The sequence below is a fragment of the Ruditapes philippinarum genome, unplaced genomic scaffold, assembly GCF_026571515.1.
Source record: "Ruditapes philippinarum isolate M1 unplaced genomic scaffold, ASM2657151v2 ctg11829_1_1_1_1, whole genome shotgun sequence".
Taxonomy (NCBI): domain Eukaryota; kingdom Metazoa; phylum Mollusca; class Bivalvia; order Venerida; family Veneridae; genus Ruditapes; species Ruditapes philippinarum.
In genome coordinates, this window is record NW_026863740.1 from 10343 (window position 1) to 26269 (window position 15927).

Below are 15927 nucleotides of genomic sequence, written 5' to 3' on the forward strand. Positions count from 1 at the left end.
CCAGAAATTGTTATTTTAATTTAAAAGAAATAACAAAATTATCTACACATAGTAAATGTACCTTACAATTCAGAAACGTTATCAGTATAAGTATGGTAGGATTAATGCAAAATCAGTCGCACGCCTCCAAATTCAAGCTTATTTTTCATGAAAATTCTGAAAATGTTTTTTGAAGTTATATTTATTGAAATAACCAAAAGGAAGCAATTTTTATATTATCAATAACACTTACAACCCACGTAAGTTACGAAAAAGAGGACAAAATATACAAAAATAGCCCTTATTGCGTTAGTAACGCACTGGAAATATAGTTATTAATACTGGAAAATTAGTCATTAATCGCACATTTCATGTATCTTGAATATTTTTACTTTTCCTAAAATCCAAGTACATCTTCCTCAAGTTTTATTCTTATTATTGAAATTTTTTTTCGCTCATCTGGAGGCATGCAGCTTTAAGCGTATATGACATGTAAATCATTATTTGAATCTTGATTTTTTTACTGTTCTTAAAAACGTAGTATCTTTTACTCAAATTGAATTTTCAATAAAAAAGAAATTGGCTCATGTAGAGACATACAGCTTTAAGATAATATATTTAAGATTAAATATGATTCATTGCTTACTATCTTTTACTTTAAACAAACACATATTGTCCTGTATACGTAAACATTGGTTTGGTATCATTTCGGTTCAATAAAAGAAAAAAGTACTTGTTGCAGGCAATGGCAAGAAGACATTTTAAAGAAAGACAGGACATACTTGGCAATTTAGAATTAATTGAAAGATACCGTTTGGATCGTGATGGGATGTTGAATCTGAATGATGAATTACAGGTTTTATCACCTTCAACAAACAGGAATTACAGTTTATCCAGCCTCTCTCAAGTTCTGACAACATTGTGGTACCTTGCAACAGGAACTATACAACTTAATAATGCTGATATGCACTGTGTATCACAGCCTACAGTATCACGTGTAATTGCTAAAGTCACAGATGCACTAAGTAGTCCAGATTTCGTTAACCGCTTTATAAATTTCCCGAGCACACAGTTGGAGCTTTGCCATGGCAACCAGAGTTCTGCATGGAATTAAATTCTTTGAACAATTTTCAAAGGTGACCACCATAGGAACATTCCTGTGAACTTTGGATGAAATTGGCTTAGTGGTTTATGTGGAGATGTCATATAAAGTAAAAGTTTACGGACGACGGACGGATGCCGGACGAAAAGCGATCACAAAAGCTAACCCTGTCACTTTGTGACAGGTGAGCTAAAAACAACAACCAAAAACAGTGTTTTGAAATTTAGGGATATTAGCCACTTAGCACTAAGGCGTTGATGTCCCTCATCCACAATTGCTTTTGGATATTCATGGAAATGACTGCAACATAGTAATTATTACCTTGCATATGATCTAAGGTGAGCTATTTTGGGTCTTCATGGACCTCTTGTTTATTACATGACTTTGTAATTTTGAAATACTTACACACAAAAATCAAAGCAATTATTCTATCATTAAGTCTAAATGATTAAGTCTAAATGATAAGAATATGGTTTGAATAGCATGTAAAACATCCCACCCAACCAGAATTTATTTTTATAAGTTTATTTCCAATAATACTGTCAAACCTGGAAAAAAGTTATTATTATCTACAAGTAATACTTCCAGACCTGTTTCTTAATAAAAGCAGCATGCCCCCAGAAATTGTTATTTTAATTTAAAAGAAATAACAAAATTATCTACACATAGTAAATGTACCTTACAATTCAGAAACGTTATCAGTATAAGTATGGTAGGATTAATGCAAAATCAGTCGCACGCCTCCAAATTCAAGCTTATTTTTCATGAAAATTCTGAAAATGTTTTTTGAAGTTATATTTATTGAAATAACCAAAAGGAAGCAATTTTTATATTATCAATAACACTTACAACCCACGTAAGTTACGAAAAAGAGGACAAAATATACAAAAATAGCCCTTATTGCGTTAGTAACGCACTGGAAATATAGTTATTAATACTGGAAAATTAGTCATTAATCGCACATTTCATGTATCTTGAATATTTTTACTTTTCCTAAAATCCAAGTACATCTTCCTCAAGTTTTATTTTATTAAAATTTTTTTTCGCTCATCTGGAGGCATGCAGCTTTAAGCGTATATGACATGTGAATCATGATTTGAATCCTGATTTTTTTACTGTTCTTAAAAACGTAGTATCTTTTACTCAAATTGAATTTTCAATAAAAAAGAAATTGGCTCATGTAGAGACATACAGCTTTAAGATAATATATTTAAGATTAAATATGATTCATTGCTTACTATCTTTTACTTTAAACAAACACATATTGTCCTGTATACGTAAACATTGGTTTGGTATCCTTTCGGTTCAATAAAAGAAAAAAGTACTTGTTGCAGGCAATGGCAAGAAGACATTTTAAAGAAAGACAGGGCATACTTGGCAATTTAGAATTAATTCAAAGATACCGTTTGGATCGTGATGGGATGTTGTTTCTAAATTATGAATTACAGGTTTTATCACCTTCAACCGGCAGGAATTACAGTTTATCCATCCTTTCTCAAATTCTGATAACATCCAAATTCAGGCGCCAACATTTGAAGAGGCATCATATGTGAATAGAATGGGATACCATTCTATTATTACACAGGTCAGTATTTGTAAAGATGCTGTTAGAGGAAATCAAAGCTCCCTCAACAAAGTCAAACGGTTGTATATAATTAATTTTTAATCAAAACAAAAAAAAAAATATTGGCTATACATGCATATTTTGAAGTCACCATTTGGCAAAATTTGTCAATCTAATAATTTTGTATTTAATTTTAATTTTACTGTGTCATTTAAGATATTCCAACCCTTATTAAAGCAAACATGTATCATTTATTTTGGCCGATCAAATATACATATATTTTTCATCATTATTTATTATTATCTTGTTATACAGCTTGTATTTGATGCCAACTATAAAATACTTGATGTAGTGGAACGTTGGCTGGTAAATTGACGAAATAGATAGTTTTGGCCTATGAGAGATGATATTTTATGGTATGACCGGAAATCAATTATCACAGTTCTGGACAAGGATCCTGTTCATGTCACAAAAAGGAACCGTAAGATACATGATGATATGTAGGCTGCTGTTGAAAGTATTTGGAAAAGGTTCTGGACATAAAACAAGTAGAAATAGATAAACTGAACCACTGTTTTGTGTGTGTTAAATGATACCATTGAAGGCATACAATATTTGTGCTGTCATTCGTACTGTTTTATGTATTTCATTTCATAACTGTTCTATTATATCATTGGTTTTATGGTAAATAAAATTAAAAGATGTTATAGTATATTGCGAATAATGCTCAATTAATTGTAAAGTGCTGCTTCATGTTTTTTTTTAAAATTAGAAAATGAGATATTTAAATGCTTTAAAGTTACTTTATTTTAATGTTACGGGAATGACATTTGTCTAAAACATATTGATAAAATATGTGTGATATGAGACAGTTTTCATCTCAACAGTGATGCTGACACTAAAAATGATTGACAAACAAAATGTATTTCATATTTTAGTAAAGAGTTTTTAATAAAATTTTAAACATATATCACACCATTTTGTTTGTTATTTGGTCAAAAAATAGAGAATTACTTAAAAAAATTTAATTTCCATGAATAAAGTACATAATTGTATTAATGTAATTTTATAACATATGTTGGCAATGACTTTTGTCTAGAAAATTAACTTTGGAATGATTTATACTACCCTTATAGAAGTTTGAGTAATTAACGTTTGTTATCTTTCTCTATGACAAGTGTGAGACGGAAGGAAGGGAATTCTTTATAACACGAAAGATTAAAATAACTGTCTATAATAATCATTCCCTTTTCTACAGCACAAACTGAAATGAAATCGAAGTTTACTAAATCATTTCTTGCGATAAAATATTATAAGATAGTGAGAGAGATGACCAAACCCGTGAAATGAGAACATTGTTTCACTTAAAAACCCTCCTTACCAGGACAGGAACTGTAATATGAGGACAAAACCCTACCCTCACTTTTACCGTTGTTATTCTGGATAAGCAAAGACAGTTTGACGTTTTGTAAAAATTATATCCTTGCATGAACACGTGTCCGAACAAGTCCTTATCTCACTCTCATTTACATAAAACAAATGGTTCCATCTTGTAATCTGTTTCCGTCTTATTCTGAATCATATCTAGCTTACCAGACGGTACAAATTTGGAAAAAATGTACGAGGGTTGTTCGGAAAGTTTTGAGACAATATGATTTTCTCTGTTTCTAATTACAGCTGCGAATATTATTTAATACAAATTATAGCTTAATATGTTATTTATCCGAGTTATGTCTTTAAAACGTTGTAACGTTACTATACGGCATATAATCGTTTCCATAGCAACACCTGTCTACGCATCCTGGCGCACGGAATATTTTCTTGTTATAAGTTTTCTTACTGAATAAAAAGAGCCCCTAAAATTGCGCCAAACGTCACGAAAATTTTATGGCGTTACTTCCAACTTAAGGACGTCATTTCCGCTAGTTGTTTAAGCCGTTACCGCAGATCATTATAGCAATACGTGCGCGACAAGACAACGACTATGGAAACACCGTCAAAAGAGGAACAGCGTGTTTTTATTAAGTTTTGCGTTAATCTTGGGAAAACGCCAACAGAAACTAAGCAACTTCTAGAACAGGCAAACAACGGACGTACTGTTAGTCGACCATTGGTATTTAGATGGCATAAAGAGTTTCGGGATGGCAGAAAGTCAACAAAAGACAACTACTCACCCGACCTGGCCCCAATGGACTTTTCCGTTTTTCCGGCCATCAAATCCGAACTACGAGGAATCCGGTTTGAGGACCTAGTTGAACTGCGCTCTAGAGTTATGAGCATTATTGCAACATTTAAATCTGACTGGTATAGAAATGTATTCGCCAAGTGGGTTACGAGGCATGAGAAATGTGTACGTTGTGAAGGAAGATACTTTGAAAAGGAGTAGCAGTTGACTTTTCTACGGTGACGTTAAACTCTGGAAATAACGGCAACGTCGGATAACGTCGTTGCGTGCGCCGGGTCACCGGTAGTGTCTGTGCCTAACGCTTTGTAGCTTTTGTATACATGAAGCTATTGTTATGAAATTTTACAATATAATAGATGAGGTATTAAAGTAATACATAGTAAACTCTTGTTTGATTTTATCTTTTCCAACGCTAAATATTGACCCAGTCTCAAAACTTCCGAACAACCCTCGTATATTCTATAAAATCATTACGGAGTTCCCAAAATACTTGTAATAAGGAACATTTAACACAATGTTAGCTAACCACAAAACTTGCTGATCGTCATAAAAACAACTGCAGACATTTTCACAAAAAATCTTGCGACAATTTTTTATTGTAAGAGAAATCTTACGATAAATCTCCTTTTCACAAAAAATCTTAAGAAAATCTTAAGTGCAAAATCTGTCGTAACTTTACCATAGCTCTTCCCTGTTCGTAAGTGTAATTTTTTCTCTCTTAAGGGTAAAATATCATGTATCTCTTACCTAAACTGAATAAAATAAACAAAAAGTTGGAGGGCAAATAGATATTAAGCAAACAGTATGCTTCAAATAACACAAATTGAGGTATAATTATTTTTCAACATAAACATTTGTGACGTCATGACTTGATGACGTCACGATGGAGAGGGTTATGAATAGTTTAAATGTGAACCATGCTGTAGTGTCGCACGCAAAATTCAGATCCCTGCGACCAAAGTCAAGGTTACACATAGAGGTCAAAGTTCAGATAAAAATTTGAAGATGTGTATAGGGACCATTTAGTCATCATTTATTGATGGATTGTAGCACAAATGGTAACTATCATGACTATAGGTGTAACACATTTTATTTAGGTTAATATTTGCAAGGTCAATGTCACTGGAGATGATTAAATATCCAGATGTTGTCCGGAGCATATTTTCTACATGCATGGAGGAATTTTAATGTTACTTTATAGAATTGTTCACCACCATGAGACGTAGTGCCCTGCACATGAACCAAGTCTCTAGGTCAAAGGTGAAGATCACAGTTAGAGCTCATAGAAAAACGCTTGTCTGGAGCAAAACTTCTACATGCATAGAGGGATTTCAATATAATTTGGCACAAATGTTCATCATTGTGAGACTGAGTGCCGTGCATAAAATTCAGGTCCCTGCGACCAAGGTCACACATCCTGTGCATATCTTCCCTACTGATTTGTTTTAAGGTTCATTTAACAACACAGTGCCAAGAATAAAAACTTGCTTGCTAGATAACACTTATCCATAATGCCCCCATCTCTATCTAAAGCTTTCGTAAACGGGCGTATTTTGTGACTATGGCACCCTTGTTATTTATTAATAACATAGTAAACCTTCTTTCTGAATCGTTTACATATATATAATTATCTTTAATCAAGATATCAATTATATCAGTTTGAATCATTTTTTTTGTTCTTTTTGAAATTTGATTATATACAATAGATATTTCAAGCTCTTGATTACTTGATTTTAACACCGGAATCAAATATAGAGCATGCACATCACTATCAAATGAACGTTGCTAGGGATGTTTTTGTCGTAAGATTTATCGTAAGTGAATTTTCTATCTTAAGATGAAATTTTAACTTACGAGTCAGCAGACATTTTCACAAAAAATCCTACGACAATTTTTTGTCGTAAGAGAAATCTTACGATAAATCTCCTTTTCACAAAAAATCTTAAGTGCAAAATCTGTCGTAACTTTACGATAGGTCTTCCCCGTTCGTAAGTGTAATTTTTTCTCTCTTAAGTGTAAAATATCATGTATCTCTTACCTAAACTGAATAAAAACAAACAAAACGTTGGAGGACAAATAAATATAAGCAAACAGTATGCTATAAATAACACAAATTGAGGTATAATTATTTTTCAACATAAACATTTGTGACGTCATGACTTGATGACGTCACAATGGAGAGGGTTATGAATAGTTAAAAATAATGTGGACTATCTTGTAGACTAGTATTATTGAAAACTTATAATTTGTACAATGGGTGAGTTCGATTTCATTGCCAGCATGTACTAGTGGTACCTTTTTATTAAATAATAACATAGTAGACCTTCTTTCTAAATCTTTTAAGATATATTTTATTATCTTCAATCAAGATATAAATTATATCAGTTTGAATCATTTTTTTGTTCTTATTGAAATTTGATTGTGTTCAATAGATATTTCAAGCTCTTGATTACTTGATTTTAAAACCGGAATCAAATATAGAGCATGCACATCACTATCAAATGAACGTTGCTAGAGATGTTTTTGTCGTAAGATTTATCGTAAGTGAATTTTTTATCTTAAGATAAAATTTTAACTTACGAGTGGCTTTGTGAAAATGACTTAAGATTTAACTTACGATTATCGTAAGTGAAAAACTTAAGATAAATCGTAAGATTTTTTGTGAAAATGTATGCAGTGGCTTTGTGAAAATGACCTTAGATTTAACTTACGATTATCGTAAGTGAAAAACTTAAGATAAATCGTAATATTTTTTGTGAAAATGTCTGCTGGGTCATAACATTTTTCTAGGATATTCTTATAATCTTACTGAATTTTGTACCAACGTAAATTTTACCGAGTGTCCGAGGCTTGTAAATCAAATTCCAATAAAATTCAGGCCCCGAGGTCATAAACTTTATCTCAGAGCTTGTCCCGAATCTAAGTATTTTCATTGGTCAGTGTCAGGACTTATCAAATACCTGTGATCTGAGAAAATGTTTGTATGATCTTATAATCATTTAAGGTATTAGACCCTTAATGAAATCGGCAATCTTCGCCATTTATCGTAACGAACTTCGTTTGCTTCTGAATAAAGTCTGAATTCTAATAATAGCAGATATCCCCGGTAACGTGGTTGTATTCCCAAAGAAAAATATTCTGTAGATATCTAACATGGCGTCTTACAGTCGTGATACGCTCGGTCGATTAAACAAGAGGGCCATGATGGCCCTGAGGTCGCTCACCTGTATATAGGCCCCCGGAGCGAGGTCAGTTTAAACCCCAGGGCTTTTATTTTAACAAATTTGGAAGACGCCCACTAGAAGATGTTTCATGATGTTAAGTTTTTACTACACACATATAATGAAAAACAATGACCCCCCCCCCCTGCAGGGCCAATTTTAACCCAAGGAATTTTATTTGAACAAACTTGGTAGAACTCTATAAGAAGATGTTTCATGCTTAACATCTAAGCTCTTGCTCATTGGGTTTTTTAAAAGAAGATTTTTCAAGTTTTTACTATACACATATAGTTGAAAACAATGCCAGTTTTGACCCCAGGGCTTTTATTTGAACAAACTTTGTAGACACTTACTAGAAGATGTTTCGTGCTTAATATCTAAACTGTAGCTATTTGGGTGTTATCAAAGAAGATTTTTAAGCTTTTGCTTTACACATATAAGGATTTCAATGACCCCCGGGGCGGGGCAAATATTGACCCCAGGGCTTTTATTTGAACAAACTTTGTAGACACTCTCTAGAAGATGTTTCATGCTTAATATCTAAACTCTAGCTATTTGGGTTTTTTCAAAGAAGATTTTTTAAGTTTTTGCTATACACATTCTATAAGGAAAATCAATGACCCACGGGACGGGGCCAATTTTGACCCAAGGGCTTTTATTTGAACAAACTTCGTAGACACTCACTTTGAAGATGTTTCATGCCAAATATCTATAAGCTCTAGCTCAATTTTTGGATTTTTTAAAAGAAGATATTTAAAGAATATTTTTTTTTTTCTAATACACATTCGGTTGCCAATGGCAAACACCAGAAGTTCTGCATGGAATTAAATTTTGAATTTCGTTGAAATTTTTAAAAAGGTGACCACCAAAAGGAACATTCCTGTGAAGTTTGGAATGAAATTGGCTTTGCGGTTTATGAGGAGATGTCATTTAAAGTAAAAGTTTACGGACGGACGGCCGGACGGACGGACGAAAAGCGATCGCAAAGCTCACCCTGCATTTTAAAACGGGTGGCTAAAAAGTGTAAAGGTGCTGAAACCCCAAGTTTCCCGACAAAATTTAGGCTTTTTTAACTACATCAAAAAAAAGTATTAGAGTAACAAAACTTTAAAGATCCCTTTTCTTAATCGGGTTTGTTTATGAGGGGTTGGACATAGGGAAGAAGAGTCGTTGAGCTTCTCTCGGTTTTTTCATAGGCCCAAAATTACCTACATAGGCCATATTTGGCCTATCGGGCATATATTCCATAAACCAATTTTGGCCTATAGATGAAAATGACCATTACATGAAAATTATGCTAGAAAAGGCGTAATTAAAGTTAATAGATATAACGATCATGTAGGGTGGTTTTTTGGCTATTCCGACGGCGATAATTTTGCCGACGGCGAGGGTCGGAATCGGCCATAGATGGAGTTCTATCTATGAAAATGACCATTACATGAAAATTATGCTAGAAAAGGCGTTATTAAAGTTATAACGATCATGTAGGGTGGTCTCTTGGCTATTCCGACGGCGATAATTTTGCCGACGGCGAGGCTCGGAATCGGCCATCAGGGGAGTTCTATATATGAAAATGACCATTACATGAAAATTATGCTAGAAAAGGCGCTATTAAAGTGATTAAAGTTATAACGATCATGTAGGGTGGTCTCTTGGCTATTCCGACGGCGATAATTTTGCCGATGGCGAGGGTCGGAATCGGCCATAGAGGGAGTTCTATATATGAAAAATGACCGCCGACTAGGGCTGAAATGAGCTATGTAAATGCCTTAGGTGGTTTAGTACCCTTATCTTAAGATAGGTACACAGAACGTGAACCTTAAGGCTCTCTATTGTGGTCACTTTGTGTCCGGTCTGCTATTTTTTCAAAGACGAGTTTTCAAACTCCGCCTACGACGGTCCTCAGCCGGTGATAAAAGGAGGAAGGTTGCAGCATGTGTACATTGTCTCGCACATGCTTGCATAAAAAACTCGTATTTATAGGAAGCACTAATGCCCAACATGACTAACTTTGTTAGCTCATCAGGTCAAGGGGCTGTTGCCGTAGAGTGTTTTCACTATACGTGTTCTTGTCCCCCGTCCTTTTTCTTTTTCCACAAATTAAAGTTTATACAGATCATACATGTGAATGCATTATTTTGGTCCATTGTCCTTTTGATAGATCTAGTCCTTACCCTCCTTTTTTGTACTAAAGTTAATATATAATATATAGTAAGCTGGACTTGTATTACGGGTAGGCCGCCAGTCAAGATCCTAGCTATACTTCATGCAATAAAGCCTTGTAAGTTCTTCAATCACCTTGCTTTGGTGATCTTCATTGTTCAGCCATGTTGCTTCTTAAAGAATAAAACGATCTGGGTGCCATTGGCATCTTCACATTCACAATGACTTTGCTGTCTTAATGAATAGAATGACTTCGGGGGTGTCATTGGAATGTTTAAGTTTCTCTAGGAGGTCTTTTAGCCTTGTTTCTAGATGCCTTTAGACTTTGACTCAGGTAGTTACAGTTGTTCTTAAAGAATAAAATGCTCTGGGTGCTCACCCTTGTCTTCACATTTTTTACATAAATTGTAATTGTCACATATCATACATGAAAAAAATAGGTCCTTTTCCATCCTGCTTTACTGTCCCCTTGCTGACTTTCTCTCTTGTCTATCTTTCTATCTTTCAAAAGTATTGGTTGTTTGTACCCACGTGGGAGAATGTGTCCATTTTCGTACTTTGATATTTTTTTCACTTTTTTGTAAGGTGATAAGAATGGCAAAGTACGGTGGCGGGATGGTCGCGTCGAAGGGCTTATATCCCGCCGGGTAGAAGGGGAAATTCAACCAAGAGGTCTACGTCCCCCTTCTTTTCGCCGTGAAAATAACAGAAAATTGGGTTTTTTTTTTTAAAGAAGACTTTTTCAAGTTTTTACTATACACATATAGTTGAAAACAATGCCAGTTTTGACCCCAGGGCTTTTTATTTGAACAAACTTTTGTAGACACTTACTAGAAGATGTTTCGTGCTTAATATCTAAACTGTAGCTATTTGGGTGTTATCAAAGAAGATTTTAAAGTTATAACGATCATGTAGGGTGGTCTCTTGGCTATTCCGACGGCGATAATTTTGCCGACGGCGAGGGTCGGAATCGGCCCATAGAGGGAGTTCTATATAATGAAAATGACCATTATGTCGGAAAAAGGCGTTATAAAACGAAATAAAAGGTGTTTGAACGATCATGTAGGGTGGTCTCTTGGCTATTCGACGGCGATAATTTTGCCGACGGCGAGGGTCGGAATCGGCCATAATTATTTTCTAGATACCAAACTAACCGATTATTTATTATTCTCTCGAATGTTTTGCAGAGGCAACTTGTAAGTGAAATTGGACGATAATTTGTAGGGTCAGTTGAATCTTTTCCAGGTTTAGGGATAGGAATAATCAACGCATTCTTCCAAGTGTTGGGAAATTTACCAGATACTCAAATGTTGTTAAAAATTTCAAGAAGCAAGTCTAAAGATTGGGGTGGTAAATGTTTAAGAAACTGGTAGTAAATTTCGTCCGGGCCTGCAGCACTATCTTTTGCAGTTTTGATTGAATAAATTAAGTCATCAATAGAGAAAAGGGAATTATAGTCTTCGTCGTTTGTTGAAGTAAAATTAATATACTCTTTCTCAGCTTTACATTTGTGTTGTTGAAATGTATTTGAATAATTGCTTGAAGAAGAGTTCTTTTCAAACGTTTTAGCCAAAGTTTCTGCAATATCTGTTTTTGTTTTGGCATATTGGCCATCACCAGTTTTTAAGTGAACAGTTGGACTCTTTTTATACTTACCACTTATTTTTCGTACTGCATCCCAGACTTTCCTAATAGGAGTATTTGAATTAATATTTGAAACATAAGATTGCCATGATTGGCGTTTAGTTTGACGCACTGATCTTCTAGCTTTGGCTCTAAATATTCTATAATTTTCAAGGTTTTCTGTTGTAGGGCTATGTTCAAACTTTTTGAGTGAAGCTTTACGTATACGAACGGCTTTTTTACATTCATCGTTAAACCATGGTTTTTTGATTTTGTTACTTTTATTATTTTTCTGTAATGGAATAACTTTGCAAGCAATCGTATGTAATGCTGAAGAGAAAGTTTCAGCTATATCATCAGAGGTGAAATCAAATTCACTCTTTGTTAGATCAATAGAACAGAGCCTAGTAAATGTTTCCCAATCTGCTTTTTTAAATTTAAAAATTTGACGTCCTTCATCTAGTAAAGAGTCACTTGATGTAAGTAACAATGGATAATGATCACTGCCGTACTGGTCATCTAAAACTTTCCAATCGAAGTCCAAGTATATAGCAGAGTGGACAATCGAGAGGTCGATGCAAGAAAACGTACCTGTAGCTGGATGTAAATATGTAGGTGACCGATTGTTTAATAAACAAAGCTGAAAGTTATCTATCAATTTTTCAGTTATGTTACCCTTATTATTTGTAGATGTACTGCCCCACATAGGATTGTGAGCATTAAAGTCGCCTAACAAAAGGAAAGGTGATGGTAATTGCCGAACAATACTTTCAAGTTCATTACTTGTTACCGTTAAATTTGGAGGAAGGTATAAAGAACAAATTGTTAGTGGTCGATGTAAGGTCACCTGCACAGCTAAAGCTTGTAATCTTGTGTTTAGTTTTAATTCTTTTTGAGGAATGCAATTTGCGATAGCAATGCTTGTACCACCTGATGTTCTGGCGTTACTAGTGCATATATAATTATAAAGTGTATAATCTTTTATAGAGATATTATCTTTAGGAGATAACATAGTCTCCTGAAGACATAATACATTTGGAGAGAATTTTGATAATAGTAAAAGTAGATCATTATAATTTGACTTAAGACCTCGGCAATTCCATTGTAGGATAGAATGACTTCTATTATCCATTTTAAAGAATATTTATATCATTTAGGAAACTTTATTGGACTTCTGCTATTCGGAGTTGGAGGAGGGGAGAGGTAAAGATCCTCATCCTCCATCAATTGGGTGTCGTGAAGTGGATCGAACCGATTTTCTGTGTTGATCGGGTTCCGCATTGCTTTTTTCAACCGATCTGTGATGACAATTCGCTCTTTAGGCGATTGTTTTTGAATAACTTTCTCAGAAGATGCTATTTGAATGTTTGCGGTTTGCTTCTTTGGAGAAGACTTTAATGGTGACTGAGTCTGCACAGAGGTAGACTGCTTACTTTGTGAAGCTGTATGCTTTGTAGGTAATGGTAACTTAATTGGGGGGCATTGACATAAGTTGACCTGTAATGCAGAGTCAACCATCTTAACAGACTTTGTAACTGCAGCTGAATACGACAGTTGTTTTGGTCCTTGTGATTCAACAAGCTTTCGTGCATCTTGAAAGGAAATATTTTGCGTATACTTCTGACGAAGAATTTCTTTTTCCTTTAACCACAAGGGGCATGACCGGGAGGTGGCGTAATGCTCTCCTCCACAATTTGCACATTTAACAGGAACGTTACAAGTCTCATTTCTGTCATGGTTTGAGCTACATCTGCGGCAAATAGTCTGCCTAACGCAATTGGATTCATGATGACCAAATTTGAAGCATTTGAAACATTGCATTGGGTTTGGAATGTAAACCGCAACGCGAACGTTAAGGTAACCTACTCGTATCGATGATGGGAGAATGGGTGTGGAGAATGTTAGAATAAGGCTATTTGTTGGTAGTCGTTTACCATCTCTTGTAGACTGAATGCGCTTGACATTTGACACCTGCTGTGATTTTAACTCTTCAGCAATATCTGCTTCTAGCATTCCAGCAAGGTCAGAACATCTGATGACGCCCTTGCTGGAGTTAAGAGACTGGTGTGGTGTGGCAGTTATGTCAATGTTAAAAAAGCTGGTACATTTCAGAATAATGTCCGATTGTTGTTTCCGCTTTACCTCTATCAAGAGTCCTCCATTGCGGAGTTTCTTGACAGATTTAGGTGTTCCAATTAAAGCCAAAAGTTGTTTTTCTATAATGAAGGGGCTAAGTTCAGTAAGTGATTTAGAGCCATTTGATTTGATTATCAGAAAACGGGGAAAACTTCCATCAAATGAAATGCTACCACTTGAATCATCTTCTTGCGATTTTCGTTTTTTTGTTTGTATATCCATGATTAAAGGTATTAAAATTCGTCTCCCGGGTTCCCCAGCCACCTCGGACTCCAACATGGGGATGTGCGATGGAGACGGATATCCAGTCTCCGCACATCAAGGATACCAGAGAGATATACTCGCATAAATTGCAAATATTTACAACCTACACAATTAGCCCATTAGCCACCGCCTTCTTGGATATGTTATACTGTATTTATAATGCATATATGAAATATTGTTTTAACATAACGGCACCCATCATAGCAGTTTCAGTAGGAATAAGAGGTATACTAGAAACACAAGTAGGAATAAAAATTTAAACTCAGATTTTTTCTTACTTTAAATAATTTGTGTGCATTGAATTGTATTCATTTCGGGACCGTGTAAGTTCAATGAAATTTTCAAGTATTTAAGAAATATATATCCAAGGGCAAGGCATGACCAGCCGATTGACCAAAGCCGGGCTCACTTGGTCACCCGTCTACCCTAAAGCAGAGGCCAAAGCAGTGTGTTAGGAGTACTGGAGATCCCTGGGTATCCTTCAACTACCAGGACCCTCTTTTCTAGATTAGGGGACGCTGCCCACGGCAAACAGGCAGTCTGGGTGTTCGCCATATGTCCGTCATACAGGCGCACAGCAGCGCACCCCCATAACGGACATATGTTACTCCTCCTCACCACGTAGAGGTACCCAAAAGAGGAGGCCGCCAGTCAAGATCCTAGCTATACTTCATGCAATAAAGCCTTGTAAGTTCTTCAATCACCTTGCTTTGGTGATCTTCATTGTTCAGCCATGTTGCTTCTTAAAGAATAAAACGATCCGGGTGCCATTGGCATCTTCACATTCACAATGACTTTGCTGTCTTAATGAATAGAATGACTTGGGTGTCATTGGAATGTTTAAGTTTCTCTAGGAGGTCTTAAGCCTTGTTTCTAGATGCCTTTAGACTTTGACTCAGGTAGTTACAGTTGTTCTTAAAGAATAAAATGCTCTGGGTGCTCACCCTTGTCTTCACATTTTTTACATAAATTGTAATTGTCACATATCATACATGAAAAAATAGGTCCTTTTCCATCCTGCTTTACTGTCCCCTTTCTGACTTTCTTTCTTGTCTATCTTTCTATCTTTCAAAAGTATTGGTTGTTTGTACCAACGTGGGAGAATGTGTCCATTTTCGTACTTTGATATTTTTTCACTTTTTTGTAAGGTGATAAGAATGGGCAAAGTACGGTGGCGGGATGGTCGCTCGAAGGGCTTATATCCCGCCGGGTAGAAGGGGAAATTCACCAAGAGGTCTACGTCCCCTTCTTTTCGCCGTGAAAATAACAGAAAATTGGGTTTTTTTTAAAGAAGACTTTTCAAGTTTTTACTATACACATATAGTTGAAAACAATGCCAGTTTTGACCCCAGGGCTTTTATTTGAACAAACTTTGTAGACACTTACTAGAAGATGTTTCGTGCTTAATATCTAAACTGTAGCTATTTGGGTGTTATCAAAGAAGATTTTAAAGTTATAACGATCATGTAGGGTGGTCTCTTGGCTATTCCGACGGCGATAATTTTGCCGACGGCGAGGGTCGGAATCGGCCATAGAGGGAGTTCTATATAATGAAAATGACCATTATGTCGGAAAAGGCGTTATAAAACGAAATAAAAGGTGTTTGAACGATCATGTAGGGTGGTCTCTTGGCTATTCCGACGGCGATAATTTTGCCGACGGCGAGGGTCGGAATCGGCCATAGAGGGAG

General features: G+C 35.3%; 1 protein-coding gene across 1 annotated transcript; it reads left to right on the forward strand.

Annotated features, from left to right (window-relative positions):
• Positions 1-724: 724 nt before the first annotated feature.
• On the forward strand, positions 725-3020 carry LOC132723177 (putative nuclease HARBI1). Its single transcript, XM_060707853.1, has 3 exons — positions 725-1004; positions 2530-2666; positions 2961-3020. The coding sequence occupies exons 1-3, from the start codon at positions 725-727 to the stop codon at positions 3018-3020; spliced, it is 477 nt and encodes a 158-aa protein (XP_060563836.1).
• Positions 3021-15927: the final 12907 nt, after the last annotated feature.

Coding starts and splice junctions, on each gene's coding strand:
- LOC132723177 (XM_060707853.1), top strand. CDS start 725: ATGGCAAGAAGACATTTTAAAGAAAGACAGGACATACTTGGCAATTTA. Junction 1,005..2,529: donor TAAAGTCACAGATGCACTAA/GTAGTCCAGATT, acceptor TATGAATTACAG/GTTTTATCACCTTCAACCGG. Junction 2,667..2,960: donor ACCATTCTATTATTACACAG/GTCAGTATTTGT, acceptor CTTGTTATACAG/CTTGTATTTGATGCCAACTA.